Source organism: Hoplias malabaricus, chromosome 3, assembly GCF_029633855.1.
Source record: "Hoplias malabaricus isolate fHopMal1 chromosome 3, fHopMal1.hap1, whole genome shotgun sequence".
Taxonomy (NCBI): Eukaryota; Metazoa; Chordata; class Actinopteri; order Characiformes; family Erythrinidae; genus Hoplias; species Hoplias malabaricus.
The window spans coordinates 59,370,119-59,388,643 of NC_089802.1; the positions used below are offsets into that span (position 1 = coordinate 59,370,119).

The 18,525-nt window shown below is 39.4% G+C and overlaps 2 protein-coding genes across 4 annotated transcripts in view; one reads left to right on the forward strand and one right to left on the reverse strand.

Annotated features, from left to right (window-relative positions):
* nme7 (NME/NM23 family member 7) overlaps positions 1-18,170 on the forward strand; it is a 51,788-nt gene extending 33,618 nt beyond the window's left edge. The window contains exons 11-12 of one of the 3 annotated variants that reach the window (XM_066665587.1): positions 16,126-16,219; positions 18,018-18,170. In XM_066665587.1, coding sequence (XP_066521684.1) covers positions 16,126-16,219; positions 18,018-18,046 — 123 coding nt within the window. In that variant the 3' untranslated portion in view covers positions 18,047-18,170. Of the gene's footprint in view, positions 1-4,771; positions 5,467-5,643; positions 5,742-16,125; positions 16,220-18,017 lie in introns of those variants that run through there. The other 2 variants (XM_066665586.1, XM_066665585.1) reach the window with 2 other exon arrangements.
* On the reverse strand, positions 5,745-14,713 carry atp1b1a (ATPase Na+/K+ transporting subunit beta 1a). Its single transcript, XM_066665591.1, has 6 exons — positions 14,367-14,713; positions 11,299-11,427; positions 8,689-8,844; positions 7,685-7,869; positions 7,353-7,436; positions 5,745-7,230 (listed from the first exon to the last, which is right to left on the reverse strand). The coding sequence occupies exons 1-6, from the start codon at positions 14,458-14,460 to the stop codon at positions 6,973-6,975; spliced, it is 906 nt and encodes a 301-aa protein (XP_066521688.1). The 5' UTR covers positions 14,461-14,713; the 3' UTR covers positions 5,745-6,972.
* Positions 18,171-18,525: the final 355 nt, after the last annotated feature.

Below are 18,525 nucleotides of genomic sequence, written 5' to 3' on the forward strand. Positions count from 1 at the left end.
AAGTTTTAAAGAAAGTTTCTTTTCAAAAAAATATTTTTCTGACAACGAAAAACAAACACGTTGTATTTAATATCTGTTTGGACAATAAATAAAAATGAATGTATGGAGGCTTTCTAATATCGGCACAGTATTGTATTTGACAATATTAAAGCAGCTTTATTAAATTAATCAGATTTATTTGCATCCCTATCTGTATAATGATAAAGGATGTGTGCTCGCAATTTAAAATATTTTGCATAGACCCTTGTCCATGTTTTAGTTGCTATTGCAAATTAAATAGATATATTTATTCATGCTTTTCCCTTTCTGACAGAAGACCAATGACATGGCTAACATGAGGTTGAAAGGGTCGCTGATACATAAAGATCCGTCATTTACTGCAACACTCAGTCCCAGGTGAAACAATAATGACTGAAGCAGATTCTATGATCAAAATAAGTGGAGAGAAGGGGGAGCATTACACGGGTGTGGCCTTGAGATATGTGCCTGTTTTTCCTAGTCTAGTGAGAAGAGGAATGTAATGGCTAGTAACAGTGGGTCACTGCACTCCCTCAGATGGTAAACTATGTGTTTTAATGGACTAGGAGCTTATTTTGTCTTAAACAGTAATTCACAGTAATAACTTTCCTTCAGTGCATGTGTGGTCATTCTTACCCATAAAACTCCCTTAAACTTATAATGTTTTGGTTTTGTGTGAGGTCTCCAGAGCCCCACAAGCTCTTGAGATGTTGTGAATGTTTGAGATAAAGCCAAAATGGAGACTGTGAAATACGGAGGTGACTTAGGAAAGCTTCTTTTTCCCCAGTTTGTTTCAGGCTTATTTACATTTGGCTGACCCCTCCCCACCCTAAGAGTGGTGGTAAGAGAGGAGCCGGATCACGTTTCCTCATAGAGGAGCTTAGTGGAGGACAGTAGAGCCGATGGCCTGTGTCCTTGGGAACGTTTCATTTCATCATGTTCCATTCTGGCCTCAGCTTGTTAGCAAACTGAGCTTCGAATGAAAAACACATGCGAGCTCGAATTAAAGTCAAGACCTGGAATTAGTTTAGCATTCTACAGAAAGGGCATCGAAATGGCAGTTCTTTTTACAAAAGTAGTAAGAAAAGCCTCAGCATATGGGCCACTGCCTTCCAGTGAGTGTCCAGTATTAGTGTCTTACAACAATATCGATTAAGGTGTTGATAGATAACAAAAACATTAATGCATGTCATTTGACAGGTTCTTTATAGTGTTTCAAAACAATTATAAAATTGAACAAATGCTACATTTCTGTCCACTCTGGTTTCTACTTCTATTCAATATTATTTGTCAGTAGAAGCAGAACAGAACAAAACAGGTTCTAATAATGATTGTATATATAAGTTTTATGAGCACTGTCCAGCACAGCCTTAGGGAATTTCTTGATAATAAACACTCTTGGTCAGTTTACTATTCGAGTTATACTGTTTTTTCTCTCTTTTAATGAGACAGGCTAGATGCAGTTTAAAATAATGTGTTTGTGACCATGATGAGGTTTTTTTTCCCTCTCTCTTTTTTTTTCTTTCTCCCCCTGCATTACAGCATGCTCAGAATGTTGAGCATTGTGCTCTGTGTCAGTCTGGTGCTTCTAACAGGACAGAGGGACTTTGGTTAACCACTGGTTTCACAGTGGCAGAATTGGTTGAACCAGTGCTTATCTGAAGTCTGGGGAGTGTTACATTTGTCACATCCCTCATTACAGAGATGTGATTTGTAAACTTCACACTACAGGAGACTTGGCACTTTTGCACTGCATGGTAGTTCGACTCAGTCTTTTTGCTTTTCCACTTGCCAAATCTGCTACCTAGTACGTGGAACTGGTATTTTATTGGGGAATGGAGCCTTGTTCAAAAGGATCCCAAAAATCCCAAAAACAAAACATGAATACACAATGGGTAAACATCGTCTAACATTACCGCCGCCATTGCTGTGGTTTCCTAAGCCTTGAGTTCCTATTATTGACTGGGTTTTGCAACTTCACCGGCTACATTTTTGTACTCATTATTATACAATACTCATTCATTACACACAGACTGATATATTTCAAGTGTTTATTTCTTTTGATTTGATGATTATAACTGACAACTAATGAAAACCCCAAATTCAATATCTTAGAAATTTAGAATTTTGTAAAAAGGTTCAATGTTGACACCTGGTGCCACACTCTAATCAGCTCATTAACTCAAAACACCTGCAAAGGCCTTTAAATGGTCTCTCAGTCTATTTCTGTAGGCTACACAATCATGGAGACGACTGCTGACTTGACAGTTGTCCAAAAGACCATTGACACCTTACACAAGCAGGGCACGACACAAAAGGTCATTGCTAAAGAAGCTGGCTGTTCACAGAACTCTGTGTCCAAGCACATTAATAGAGAGGCGAAGGGAAGGAAAATATGTGGTAGAAAAAAGTGTCCAAGCGATAGGGATAACCACACCCTGGAGAGGATTGTGAAACAAAACCCATTCAAAATTGTGGGGAAGATTCACAAAGACTGGACGGCAGCTGGAGTCAGTGCTTCAAGAACCACCACGCACAGACGTATGCAAGACATGGGTTTCAGCTGTCGCATTTCTTGTGTCAAACCACTCTTGAACAAGAGACAGCGACAGAAGTGTCTCAGCTGGGCTAAAGACAAAAAGGACTGGGCTGCTGCTGAGTGGTCCAAAGTTATGTTCTCTGATGAAAGTAAATTTAGCATTTCCTGCGTAAAGGCAGAGGAGGAGAGGCACAGAATCCACTTTGCTTGAGGTCCAGTGTAAAGTTTTCACAGTCAGTGATTGTTTGGGTGCCATGTCATCTGCTGGTGTTGGTCCACTGTGTTTTCTGAGGTTCAAGGTCAAAGCAGCTGTCTACCATGAAGTTTTAGAGCACTTCATGCTTCCTGCTGCTGACCAACTTTATGGAGATGCAGATTTAATTTTCCAACAGCACTTGGCATCTGCACACAGTGCCTAAGCCACCAGTACCTGGTTTAAGGACCATGGTATCCCTGTTCTTAATTGGCCAGCAAACTCGTCTGACCTTAACCCTATAGAAAATCTATGGGGTATTGTGAAGAGGAAGATGCAATACACCAGACCCAACAATGCAGAAGAGCTGAAGGCCACTATCAGAGCAACCTGGGCTCTCATAACACCTGAGCAGTGCCAAAGACTGATCAACTCCATTCCACACCACATTGCTGCAGTAATTCAGGGAAAAGGAGCCCCAACTAAGTATTGAGTGCTGTACATGCTCATACTTTTCTGTTGGCCAGCATTTCTAAAAATCCTTTTTTTCTGTAATGTATTGAGTAATATTCTAATTTTCTGAGAGACTGAATTTGGGGTTTTCATTAGTTGTCAGTTATAATCATCAAAATAAAAGAAATAAACACTTGAAATATATCAGTCTGTGTGTTATGAATGAGCATTATATACAAGTTTAACATTTTGAATGGAATTACTGAAATAAATAAACTTTTTCATGATATTCTAATTTTAGCACGTGTATATAAAAAATAAATAAATAAAATTCAGCCATGTACAAACCATATACCATTCCACTTTAAAAGACATTCCACTTTAAACAAGCCAGCAAAAAAAGCAGCATTTCCCTACAATTGTAGATGTTGCCTTTAAATGACATTGAACCACCCAGAGCTCTCACACATTGGGAAGAAGCTGCATTAAGCAATGCAGACAGAAGCTCATTGGCCGCTGTTGTCTTTCTTCTCAGCTTGTTTTTCACTGTTCCCTGTTTTTCTCATTTCTCTCTTCTTGTTTTGGCTCTGTTTTCTCATGCGTCCACTCTAGTCAGGTCTGTTTCACACAGCTTAACACCAGCGTTGCTCATGGGTCTGGTGCTGTGACTGGTGATGCAATTATACTGGAGGTTGGGCCATAATTGTAATATTATGGTATAATTGTAACGTCCCTGCATTCTTAAGTAAGAGCAGCACAAAATCAGAACAGCTCGTATTATCCCTTGTTTTATTTTATTTAATTTTTTTGCAATAGGTACAACAAAACACCAAACGTTTTTTGTGCATGTGTCAATCAATGAGCAGCAAACTGACAAAAGCAACAGCAAAGTGGAAGGTTTCAGGTTATTTCAAAACAAGGAGTAGCCTTATGATGAAAATGTATTACTATTACTGTTATCAGATTCTCTGGCCATTTACGTTGAAATATTGAACATGGTACAGAAAATCTGATTAATATAAATTTGTCCAATCTTAATCTTTTTTTCCAAGAACAAATTAAAACAAATCATACATCATTATCTACATAAACTAAATGTGACTAAATATAACCCATTATTGTCATTTTTTTTATCCCTTGTTTACTGACTTAGGCAATCCACACAACAACAAAAAAAAGAATTAATGTGCACAAGCGCTGAATTAACTTATGTCCCCTTTAAATATTTGTCAGCTATTGAGCAATTTGACTGTGATTTTTGTCGTTGTGAATGGATGTAAGTTTGAAGGAAGTAGCATCCGCTTCATAGTTGTATGAACAAGCTTCAAGAAATCTACAGCAAACAAGAAGTAACCTGAATCTTCAGAGTTGATGGGCTTGAGTAATCCTCACGTGTGCACCATTGTCTCAGCTCTATCCCAGGCTTTATTGCAATGTAAAGGAAACACAGTACAGGGCTGGCAAGGTCTTTTCTAAACACGCTCTGAGTTTATCCCATTGTTTTCACTGCAGACCATCAGTGTTCTATCATCATGCCATTGTACTATTGTTTTTATGTTCAATTACAGGAAATTGCAAAGCATCTACGACCCAACACTTTACGAGCACTCTATGGCAAAAACAAAGTGCAAAACGCCGTCCACTGCACTGACCTTCCAGAGGATGGTTTACTGGAGGTGAGCGGTTTCACTCATTCCTCACTCTCACTTCTTATTCAATAATGAACAGTGACAGTGTGGGTTGGATTGCTTTGAGTAAAGCTGAACGTTTGTTCGCCTTCACAAATAATTCTGCGTCTCGTGAGACATGAGCACCAAGTCTCATGACTGTCCACTGTAGGCTGAGTCAAACCCACAGCATAATCCCTCTCGGAAAGGGGCGCTAAGGGAAAAGGCCTAGTTTAAGCGGTGAGGGGCAAAGGCATTGTTTTGTCAAGGAGTGGGTTTGGCCCAATCTACGTCATTGTTTCACGCAAGCTCCTGATCTGTCCAGCTCCTCTTAACAAACGAGTCCTTGTTAATCGTTCGCCTGCTGACCGGCTCAGCTACCACATTCCAAGATCCTGAGAGAGGCCATACACACTCACACACACACACACACACACATGCAGGCTCTTTCTAGGCTTTCACAGACATGTCTAGGGGAAAGTCAATTGTTTAGAAATAAATCAAGCTGTCTGTCTGATGAATCGCCTTAATAAAGTGAAAATGAAGTGGTAAATGTTCAGCTCCACAAACAAATACATGTTTAGCCTTTTAAGACTCTCCAGTAATATATATATATATATATATATATATATATATATATATATATATATATATATATATATATATATATATATATATAAGCACTCTCCCAAAAATGTATATCACATTGTTTAGGGCATTTTGTAATGAAAACAATTAATCTTATGTATGTTGGGGTATTCTTTGTCTTGCAGGTCCAGTATTTTTTCAAGATTTTAGATGGATGAAACAATTTTGCATTTTCTGTAATGTCTTAAATACTATTTAAATAAATAAAAAACATTTGACAACAGCCTGGTTGTTTGTACATTTATTTGTTTAGGTCTTACCCGGATTAAATAAAACAACAAGAGCAGATGTAACTCCTGACAGGTGTTCTGATGTTCAGCATTGACTTTTAAGCACTTTTAACATTGACAAAACATCCTATTACACGGGGTACTGCATTGCATCTGATAAGTTTCTAAACTTTGACCAGTGACTTTGGTATCTGGATTCATACAATACACTTTTTTCCTGCAGAAAAAAATTGTACAACTGCATAAATATAAAATTCTTCCACCATGTAAATGGCTAAAACATTCATTAGAAAGTTACACCACATCATGTGATGTATCCAGCAAAAAACAAAAAAATTAAATTAAAGCACTGAGTTGCCACGGTGACCGCAGGGAGGAACAGGCCTCCATTCTAGTGTGGAGTTATCCTCCAGACCAGATACACACAGTTCTACACTTAAAAGAAAAAAGTAAGTAAAAGCCTTATTCAGAAATGCCATTAACCCCCAATTCCCACACTGCAAGATGATCAAATAAAAAAAAAAAGAAACGGTGATGTAAAAACATTTTCCCCAAAATCAGCCAAAAAGTCAAAAAGAGAAGGAAAAAAGGATTCCACGGAGTGCAGTCATTTATTCACATACGGACCTGGGGATATCAGCGCGTACCATGCCAGTATTTCTTTTTTGTTTTTAGTATACAAACACAAACACACATTCATAGCCACGTACAAACTTTCTCACACTCTTCCTCACACACAGACACCCACACACCTTGGACCACTAAGCTTACTCACATAAGACAACAAAAATTATCACATGGCTTGGAAAAGGACCATTGTATGCGACTACTGCACTGCACACTCCAAAAATATATAGAGACCACGCTAGGCAGAAATACTCAGGGACAGAAACACTGCTCGCTACATCAGTAGTGGAATTATAATTTACAGTAATGAATGAACATGTCCCATGGCTCAAGGAATATTCTCATTTACAGTAGAATAAATACTTTGCTATTGCTAATCTCCTGTCATTTACATTCTAACCCTAGACATATGCAGAGAAAGCTAGTGTAAAGCATACAGATTAAGTGTAGGTCCCGTATGTTATGAAAGTTTGTTCAAGACTAGTCGTGTTTTGTTTCTTTTTCTTTTTTAATTGAAATCATTTTTCTTTTTTTTATTTCGCTAAATTATTACGGTTTGAAATGGGCAGAGTAAAAGTGCTATTTTCATAGCTGAGGTCATGACTTGATCAAGAGTTTGAGGTCAAAGCGTCCCTGATAGCGGTCCTTCTCGCTGTAATCAATGTTCTGTCCGTATATTTTGCACTCGATGCGCAGTTCCTCGTTAAACGTAACGTTGGAGAACTGGATGCCCACCAGAGGCTGGAGGTACTGAGGTTGTAGCAGCTTGCCATAGTAAGGATAGTACTGGAGTGGGAAACCATTTCCTAAGCCAAAGTACTTGATTTCTCCAATTTTGCCAGAATCCTCTTCTTTCTGCAAAGGGTAATTAAAAAAAGCTGAATAAATATTGCTAAGATTAACCTTTCAAATATTTAGCAAATACATTTAAATCAGATGCAGTTCTGTGTGACTAGTGAACAATGCAATATTTTTACCTTGCTGCTGCATAAGATGGGGATCACAAATGGATTTAGCTTTCCTTTCAGTGCCTCGGGAAGAGACTCATTGGATACTGGCGGCTGAAGGGGAAAACAGACGTCCAGGTTAAGTGATACAAATATGTGCATTTTATCATACAAACAATTTTACAAAAAAATTTAAAAGTTCAAAATTCCTTTCGCGTGTTTGCATCTGTATTGAATATTACTGGGTTACTGGGACTTTTTTCATCAACTACACCTGTTTTCATATTCTAGCCACTGAGCCGAGTCTCAGTCCATCAATTTTCTGTTAAGAACAAATAAACAAATGACTGTAAAACACTCACCCTCGGCTTGAAGCTGACGATCCTATTGAGCTTGACGATAAGACAAGGCTTGCCATCCCTAAAGCCGAATGATCTGTCTTCTAGGCCTGAGCAGGGCCCCAGTAAGGTCGTACTGAACTTGCAGGCCTTTCTGGTGCCTATTTCGTCTTTGATGTCTCCCCTGTCTATGTATTTCCCGGGAACGTCTAAATGCATTACCAAAAAATAAATGTAATATAATATACAAGCTCAAAAGTCCGTAACAGCAGCAAGCACCAGCAAGCTCAGAAGTGCAAATTACAATAATGGCATGGGGAAAATATGGCCATATTTCATCTTCCTTCCTATAGAAAATGTTTATAGAACATACTACAAGGGCTCCCAGGTGCTGTGGTTGCCTAAGCACTGGCCTTATCATTGGAAGATCACCTCTTCAATCTGCATTGCTCCCTCAGCCAGGAGTTGTTAGAGCACATTTGGCCTCACTCGCTCTCCCCACATCACACAAGCACAGGTCTGATTTGGGCAGTTGGCATTGAGCTGTCCAAGGCTAGGTTAGCAGTAGTTCAGAAAGAGGCTGGCTGCACAAGTCTCTGAGGAAACAGGTGCTTGCCCTCCTCTTTGGTTGGTAGTGATTGGGGGAGCCTTAGCTAATGGGTGGTATTTGTGACAACTAATGAATCTAGGTGAAAATGGAGATAATATTTCAAAAATATTCAAAGAAAGAGAAAAAGACACCACTGAGAGAGACTGCATTTTATCCATTTGATATACACCAACATATACTAACTGGTGCATAAAAATCTGGTAGATCAACATATAGTTGCTTTGAAAAGAACAATTCAGGTCTGTTTCCATGTTGAAATTCACACACGTATTTAGACATAAGCTAATCCTGCCCAGGGGGTTAACAGTGGTGTTGATTTTCAACTGTTTATAGCTGTTAACTCTATAACATTTTGTTACAAAAACAATATCCAGTACCTTTTTAAAAGTTTTATTGAAATACAGTGTGTACGTTTTACCTCCACAGTCTTCATACTTTGAAGAATCGTCCTGCTTCGTTTGTGCGTATGGCCCCAGAAGATCCTTCATGCTTTTTACATAGGCACCGTATGAATCCTCATCCAGTAAACTGAAAGAGATCTCTGCTTTTTCTGAGCGTGGTGTGTGTGACAAGCCTGGGGACATAAAATGATAAGAGGTGCTATAGTTGCTAGAACTAAAACAGATTGCTTAAAAGTATACTTCCATTTAAAACAAACCCCTACATAATAAGAACAATCATGACAACAGTCAGAATTCTGAGCATTTAACCCCTGAATTATTCTGCTTTAGTTCTTTGAATATTTTAAATATAAGTGAATTTACCAGAATGCACAGACAAAAGAAAGGCCATAATTAATTTGATAAATATGCCTGTTATATATATCTTTATTAGCAAAGGATGAAATACAGCACGGAAACCAGGACAGAAGCAACAAATCCATTCATTGTCATGGAGGTTAGCTATTCGGATGAATCTCATGTTCTCAGCCTGGCAGTAATTTTCCACCCAGCTCGTGCACAAGGCCAAATTGGGGCGTGGCATAAGCAGAGCCAGTAAGGGAGAATGAGTGGGAGGAACCGTTGTATCGTTTGTAAGGTCATGATTCCTCTAACGGTCCTAGTGCTGATATGTACTTCACATTTCTGTGCTGTTGCTCTGACATACCAACACCGCCCCCCAACCCCCTCCCCCCACAAAATAAATAAATAAATATATATATATACATACATACATACATACATGACAACAGAAAAATCTTTGTTAGCAAGACTCTGAGCTTTACTACTTGTTAACTAGCTCAGACTTAGCCACACACTCTCTGAGCAGGCCACCCCCCAACCACCATCCTCACGTGCTTCTTTCACACAATGGAAACTTTTAGGCCCTGAGAGGAGGGTGGGACTTGAGAGCAGAGTGTGTGTGTACCACCTCCTTCCTTTATCATGGCTTCCAATCGCAGCGTGCTCTGCTGAGCTCCACTCTGCAGCTACTCATGTTCCTTCTTTCACTAAACCTATCTGCATAGGCTTGCTCTTCAAGGGGAAACAGTGCTAGCGAAAGGCTAATGTTCAGTGTCTGAGCCAGCCCTTTATGAACACTGCTAAATATATGCCAAGGCAGCAGTGTGCACTGTGCAAACATTCATTGGCACAAGGCTGTTGGAGCTGGCTGGGTTAATGTCTGGCAACAGAGCAATGAGAAACCAACCAGTCAGAAATTCTCCAGAGATTAGAGGTGCAACAGCTTTAAACAAAAAGCACTGTACTTTTTCACCTTACTAAAGCTTGCATATCAAGCTTAGTCTTTTCCATATTTTTTTTCTTACATTTGTTTGTAAATTTGGTTTTAAAAAACTTTTACATACCCACATGCTTCTCAAAAGCCTTTCAGAGTCACTCAAACACACTGGTAAAACGACCCACCATCCCCCCAGCTCTATGAAAGGCAGTTCTGAGACAAGTCAAGCTGTGAAGAATAGCATTCCCCTCAGAGGTGACAGAGAAAACCCCACCAATTCGACAGGAGAGTGAAATGACTAAATGGCTGTAAATATCTCTGTCTTTCTCCCGCCATTCAGAACAGGAAACCATGACAAGGGGTGTATGAGAAAGACTGCTAGGTTTCATTACAAATTATGAAACATTTGACAGTCAAAACAAGAGTGTTTTGTGCTCATGAATCAAGCCATGACTAGGCCTGGCACAATAATGACATTATCAACTTATCGTACGATATATGGACATTTCCTCAATCATTTTTGCCGACCTCAGTATCACCCATTGTGTTTAAGTGTGTGTTTGTTTACATAAGATGAAAGTCGTGCTGTTCTGTTCTTTGGTTTTCTCTGGTTCTCTCTCTGTTCTCAGGCCATTGTGTCCATTTGGGACAGAGTATCTTAGTCATGGCTAAGCCTGTCATGATAGATTTGTTTTTGTTTTGTTTTGTTTCTTTGTTTTTTAAATAGTGGTCGATATATTGTCCCAGAAACAATTTTCATAAACAACATTACTGTCATCCCAAGACCATTTATTACACTGATATAATGAGTAATAGTGCAATTATACCCAAGAGCAATTAATTTAATTCTTAACATTAAAAATATTCAGACACTGGAATTGGAATATAAGAGTATTTAAACATCCTAAAGAGATATAATAAAACTATCGTGACTAATATACTCAGGTCCCATTGGTACTACTCTTCTTGTTCTTGTAGTCTGTTGCAAACACTTCTAGAGGCCTGTCTAAATGGGATGGTATGTGGTATTTGTGATAATAACATTTATAATAACATTTCAATTACATTTAATTTGCTGTAAATGCACTGCTTTTGAAATCCATGTGTAATTAATTAGTAACAACAGTTTTTTTATACCGGATTATTCTACAATGATTATATTTCTGAGATCTCTGAAAATGAGAGAGCCCTATTTATTAAGAGGCTATTTATTTCCATAGCACTTAACCCTTCAGCAAGCTGTTTAACATTATTTGCCATAAAACAGTGAACTCTGAAGGTGTAATGGTGTTGGATGCAAACATTTGTTAATGTTTTTCTAATGAGTATAAAAAGTCTGGTTAATTACCTGGGGGTGCAACTCTGTCCTGGTACGTGGGCGTGTAGTTGTCAAGGGTCAAGAGCATAACCTGGATAGTGCCAATGAAAATTCCAGCCAAGCAGCCATAGAAGATTACGTAGAAGATGAAAATTTTGACTGCAGGGAAAGAAACAGCATATTAATGAAGGGGGTAAACTTTTACAGTAAACTTCCCAACAATCATGTGGGCAAGAATACCCAGTGGCCCCCCATCTGCATGTGGCCCCCCATCTGCATGTGTCCATAACGTCTGGACATTTTAACTTGGCAATCTAACTCTTCAACAAATCAACCTATAAAAAGTTCACAAAAAGGGTCAACATTTTCTTACTTACTGTATGAGATTACAGATTAAGGATAGAATATTTTAGTTTGATCTAATATTACAGTATAGCAAACTAATAAAGCAAACATGGGTTAAGAAAGAGTAAGGATAATTTAGGATCATGTGAATGTGTAATGGAACATTTCAAAATCACAGTCTTAAAACAACTGGAAACCAATTTATTCCCTAATGCTCAGCCAAGCAAAATTTGCTATGACATGCAACTCTCGTGACAAGATACTTCCTGGTATTTCCATGTGGAGGAAGTTTGCTTTCCCACAAGGTTTGTGGGCTTATGTAAAGTTGGCGAGAACAACACAAGTCCAATTTTTTTTTTTTTTAAGAAATCTCTCACTCAACTGTGACAGATTCTCTCCTTCTGTGTCTACAGAAGCTCAGTCCAAAACACAATCCTAGTTTTTAGAGCCATTGAGCTCTAAGTCCCTGACTGTGATCGGTGCTAAAGCCTGCCCTAACTCCTGATAGACAGTAACATATACCACCTCAGAGATAACAAGACAGGTGCAGCAGGTCACCAAATAAAACTAGCGGATTCATGAAGCATGCTTCTTTTTTAATCTGTCAATAAACAGCTACAGGAACATTCTGCAAACATGATTACAGACACTGTTTGAATACAGTAGCATGACATGAAAGTCACTGAAGACTGACCTTCTGTGTAACTGTTGGAAAACTAAAGCTTAACATTGACGATTATGTGCATCTGAACGCCTCCAGATATCTTATTCCTTATGTGCTTAGCAAAGTGTTATAGATGCGAGATCCTACACACATTTATGTGAATCCAAAAGCCCATAGGAAAAGCTCCTTTCTCTGTGGCTAGTAGGAGGTGATAGTTGTGTGTATTCTCAGCTTTTCTCACTTCCTTTAGATTTCAGCCAAGTATTCACCTCCATTACATAATACAAATGTGAACAGAAGAAATTGCAAAGCTCTGACACAGTCTTCTTTATAATGTCACAAAAAAAATGCTTTCTTCCAGTGACTGTATTACATAAGATTCCTAAACTGGCAAACATTCATTAAAAAAAAAAATGACACACCAAAGCTTTCAAAATATATACAGCCAACTCACAAAACTCACAGTCAAATTCTGATTTTGAGGTGAAATTGTGTGTCCAGGGATTCTTATTAGTCCTGGTGCTCAACACAAACATCTTGTGTTACTGCAGTATGCTTATGACAAACTGTTTCTCCTAAGCTCTGGTGTATTTAAAGTATAGTCAACATATAACAGCGCTGGTTACATCACCCTTTGACTATTGGAGTTCACAGACAATCAGTAAGCAACAAGTCAATCGACCCATGACTTCCCACATGTGTCACAGTGAAAAGCCACCATTTTACAGCTGCTTACAGGGGAGAAAGTACAGCATGTACACTGTGTTCTACACAACTTGTTGAATGTAGGCTATGGATTGGAAGGCAAGTTAAGAACTTAAAAGTTAAGATAATTGCGTTCCTGTTCTTCAGTTTAGTCGAGGGGACTCACAGTCAGGCCTAGAACCTGAATGGAACATGTGCCACTACAAAAAGGGGGGAGAGAAAGAGAGAGATGTATGTTCATGAATGATAAACTATCAGCTGTGGATGGCTTCCCGCCCAAAAAGAGACAAAATAAGGTGTTAAAAATGGGCACTCCTGGAAACTGAACTGATAAAAGCCAAGACTAATGCCGGGGGGTAAATGGGTAAAATTGTTGCAGGGCCTGTAGCCACCTGCATGTACAATCTCAGGTGCTTACTTTAAACTGACATGATGTAACTTACAATAACATTTTACAGTCATGATTTGAATTGGGAATGTTCCCCGAATCTACGTTAAGCAGCACATTTGAGACAAAAGGAGAAACTTAGGGCCAACATTCACTCAATGTTAAAAGCAGTAGTTCTGTCTCATGTCCAGAGAGCACAGAGAGACTGATGTGAACCCAGCAGGCCCATTCACCTTGACTCACCTTGGGGGTGAACATATGAACCAAAAGATTATGGACTATCAGCCTGCCAGGCTTTTGTTATGTGGCACACTTTGATGTAATTAAACACCCGTAATGGCAGCTTACGCGGAAATAAGAGACAACGAATTGTTCAGTCCACAAAATGATACTGTTCATTTTCTGAAATCGAAGATAAGGTTAAACTGTCTCGAACGCCATGGCACGGAAAATGAGCCACAGAGTCGACTCTGACACTAAACACTTCTTCTCCTCACTATCAAAAACACTAGCTATGTTAAAATGTGTCCGTCACATAGACCTCTTTTCTTCTTCCTCAACGGACACAACACAAAGCCCCTGTCTACTCTTACAACCAGTCGAGTGAGGCAAGTTTGTCTGAGCACGAAAACTGCTTTATAACCCCGATTCCATGGTGGCGGTGTGACTACAGCCTATGCCCGTACAGTAACTGATATCACTGTTGCTTTCTCAGAGCTCTAATACACGACACAGTGACACTCTTTTTGTACTATTTAGTTATTTTAAAGTTAGAAAAACGCCGCCGCGGTGTTATGGCTAAGACAGCAGCGTGAGGGCAGCACGGCTTTTCCTCTCTCCGCCTTGAAAATGAAAGTCACGACGCAGCGTGTAGTGAAGTCACATCAAACAGGTGCTCTTCCACTCGAGACCACTCTCTCTCTCACACACACAAGGCTTTATAATCCCGCAGAACCCTCGCTGAGGGACAGAAAGAAAAAAATGTCGAACACTTACGCCAGCTGCCGCCAGTCCGTCCTAAAAATTCCTTCTTCTCTGAATTCCACAGAAAGCTCTTCCAGCCGCCGTCGCTGTCCTTGTTCGCGGGCATTTTCGCTCGTATAAGTTCCCTTTGTGTGAGTGGCCTTGGTTTTTCTGTAGTTTTTGGGTGGCGGCGCTCAGGTACCGAAGGCTCCGAACCTACTGTCCTCTTTCTTACTTTGTGTGGAAGGACAGAGTCGTACCCGGCTCGTGGGGCTTGGACCCGCCCGATATATCCTTTCTACGCCACTGACTCCGCCCCCGCCCGCATTTTTTTTAATATGTTACCTACCAGGAGAGGGAGGGCCGGCGCTGACGAATCAGAGGCGCGCTCCCGATTTGCGTAAAGACATTCATACGCGCGGTCGGTTACGCGCATGGAGCCGGTGGAGCCCGAGCGCCCTTAGCGAGCCCTGGACACAGGCCCGCGGTTGTATTTTGGTCGGGGCTGAGTGGTCACAGCGTTGCCATTAGCAACCGTTCGCGTTCTGTGTAAAACGTCACGGTCTGTGTAAAGTTCTGTTACCGTGGGCTGTGGGGTTCTCAACACGCCAGGGCAGCAGGGTTTGACCTGTGTGAATTTATGAATTAATTTAATTATAAAAGTCAGCAGGGTTTGATCTATAAAGTTAATAAACTCCAACAGATCACACCTTGCTGACTTATGCATACAAATATATGATTTTGGAAAAAATTATTATTATTATAGCAGTGTTATAGACATCACACACACACACACACACTCACTCGTTTAATTTGTTACTTCATTCTCCTGCCTTTGTGCAGATAACTGGGCTGTGATGTTCCAGACTGTGTCATGTTCAAAGTGATCTCTACTCCACTCAAGGTCAGTAGTGGGAGGGAAGAAACACCTGTAAAGGAACTACCCACTACTACGTCTGCATAGATAATCTACTGCTCCATTACAATAAAGTCCTAAAGGTCACTGTGATCTGGACGTTTTTCAGAAAAGAAGGGCTTGTATTGCAAGACTGTTTATGACAAAACTAAGACAGTTGGGTTCATTGTTCATTCTTCTTTTGTCCAGCTGTATCTAATGATAATTCTAACTCTTCTTTGCAGTATTTCAACCATAACTGTTTAGGCACATCAGAGTTTGGCCTATAATAAAAATCCAATGATATTTTATGGCCCTAATAAACTAGCCACACCTAGAGAAGCATAGAGATGTTCACTTCCTTCAGAGCCCTCATATATTATTATTGCCTCGTTTTCTGATAGATCTACTTCTCTCCACTAGCTTGGAAAGTCCATAGGTCATCACCGTGGATGAAAGTGGGGTGATCTGATGCTACTGATTTGCAGACATGTGACTAGCAAACCAGAAAATAAGTTATAGTGATGCAATGCCACCATGTCAATGTCTCATTTCCATTTTTATTATAAAACTGTTTCAAAGAGGAGCAAAGAACTACTAAGTACACAACAATAAAAAAAGAAACAAAAGGTGCTATTGACTTAACAGAAATGGAATATGCTGTAATACTGCTATACACAGAGATTTATAATACTCTTCCTTGTTGAGTTTTCATTTCTAAGCTTTGTATTTCCTAGAGATCTCAGGGCCTCCATCAGATCTTTGGTCATGTCGCCCTGACCCTCACTAGACTATAAACAAATAACCTGTGCTGCAAGAACAAGAACACATACACCTTGAAGTGTGCTGAAGGTATTCATGAATTCCCAGTTTATAACAGTGCTATTGTCATTCTAGAGTGTGAGAACCTTTCCGCTGCTGATGCTGAGGACCTACGATGAGGCTGTTGGCTTTAGGGGACATTCATCAGGAATGCCAGCCATTATTAAAGGTCAGTTGACAGAGATGGGAGGAAGCTGGAGCTGTCATTGACAAGCAGCTGTGTTTACATCAAAACACTGAGGTGTGGAAAAAGGTCAACAAGAGTGTTTGTTTTGCCAAAGGAAATTCACAGGTTGCAGTGTTGATTACACTGTGCTGATTCTTCCAGATATTTCAATAATTTTACTGTGCAGAATATACTTTAAATATAAAAATCAAATATTTCAAACATTGGGGTCGGGGTCAGCTCTTAGCCAAGGTTTCTGGGAGTCAAACATCTTGCAGTTAACTCAGTCCCATTCTTAGAGTGCATTCTTGAATGTAAACAGAACCTGTCATCATTTCCACATTTGTGTTATGTAACCCTATGATGTGTACTGCTTCTGAAAAGTGGAATAACCATTTTTAAAGCCGTTTAATGCTGACGCTATCGATTTATCTATGGCACTTGCACTGTTTAGTCGAGGACTCTGTTCCGTCTGCATTCAGGAGTTGAGAGTTGCGGTCGACTCCCAAAATCCCAGTGCTGTTCAATGTCCTAGGCTGGTTGGCTGGGCAGAAGACACCTCTTGAAAAGTCATCAGCAAAGTAAACACTGCCTCTTGTGAGAAAAGCTCCTTTAGACCCATGCGATTGTTCAGCACAGTCTCCTGGGCCAATATTAATGAACATTAAGACATTCTTGAAGTTTGATTAGTTAAAAGTATACTCACTGTTTTTGCATCAATTTCTGAGAGAATTAATGACCTCTCTGGTACCCCTGCTTTCATTCTCAGGGTTTTTCATGAGTGCAGGGCTATTGCAGGCTGTACTGTGAATAATGTGACATACTGTACTGGTTATGTATATCTATCAGGTGCTGGCTCAGGGACAGCTGGGGGCAGTCTTGGCAGTTGGGGGCATCGGGCAAATTGTGGGGAGGGGGAGGTGCGGTGAGGCAGAGAATATACACTACATCTGACTACAGTACACCACTGGTTTATACAGTACTGACAGATGGCACAAGTAAAAGTAAAATTAAAAATCCTCTCTAGAATCTCACTCCTTCTTCCTGGCTTCTTCAATCATCTCAAACCAGGCAAGAGGTGTCAGAGTGTGGAAACAAAATTCTGGGAAGGATTTATTATTTTTGGCCATCTCTGTTCTGACTGAACGTTTGCATGATGACCTGTATTATGTTATAACTGAAGACGTATGCCCTAAAATCTAAATATTGTTGCAATGTAAAGAGAATTAGTGAAGTTTATGTCCAGGTAGGAATTAAATATCCATCCTTTGTCAAGGCTTTGGGGCTGCTTTAAATAATCCAAAACAGAGCTCCTAAAAAGACTAGCCTTGAGGGTTGTGAAACTTTTGCACAGGCCACATTGTTTGTATGTATATATATATATATATATATATATATATATATATATATATATATCTTTCCCAATATGTTAAATCCTTTCCTAGTATTGACACGTTTGTACACAGATCCTGATCCGCAAGGAACTGCACTGTATATAGACACGCATTCCTGCCATTCCCCTCAACACTTGATCTCTTAGGCCATCTGCTTTGTTAAGGCTCCATATGTGATGTTCTATCAGTGTATACTTCAAATACCTTGTGCAGTTTATGCAGATATACCATTTACTTGGCCCTCAGTAGTAACCCTTATTATTCAGTTATTGATGTTAACACAGATTTCAGTCACTAATATTATTTACTCAATAACTGCTGTGAAAAGAATCATTACACATAAATATTAGGAATGTACAGCTGTGCTGCCCTATATGCAGATTTACTTTTCCATTCTGTCATTGCAGGAACAGGATCTCATAACTCTGAAAAATGACCTGTGCAGGAGAATGAAAGAAATCCTAATTTTCAGCAGAAAATTCATGTTTTTCTCAGTGAGTGAACCTTTCTAGCCTTTCTTTCTTTAAAAAGATATTTACAGCCTAAAACCAAAGAGATCCTTTATTTACTGCTTCATTTGATTCATCAAACAATTTAAATTCAGCGCTAACAGGTATTTACAAGTAATTAAAATCTTTGTCTGAAAAGTTAACATAGTGTAAAGGACAGAAAAAAGGAGACACTTTTTGGGATTGTACCAAATATCCATATATCCACAAATGCATTACATGGTGGAATACCGTTTTTCCATATTGTCTCTGTCCAATTAATTATAAAAATGTTTCTCCATTTTTGTGGTTTTTTTTTTTAGTTTACTACATCATTCGAACATGGCAGTTGTCCTTCACATTGTGTGAAAATGTCATGATGAATGGACCAATCGAAATGCTCCAAAATAAAATGTTTTTACCTTGA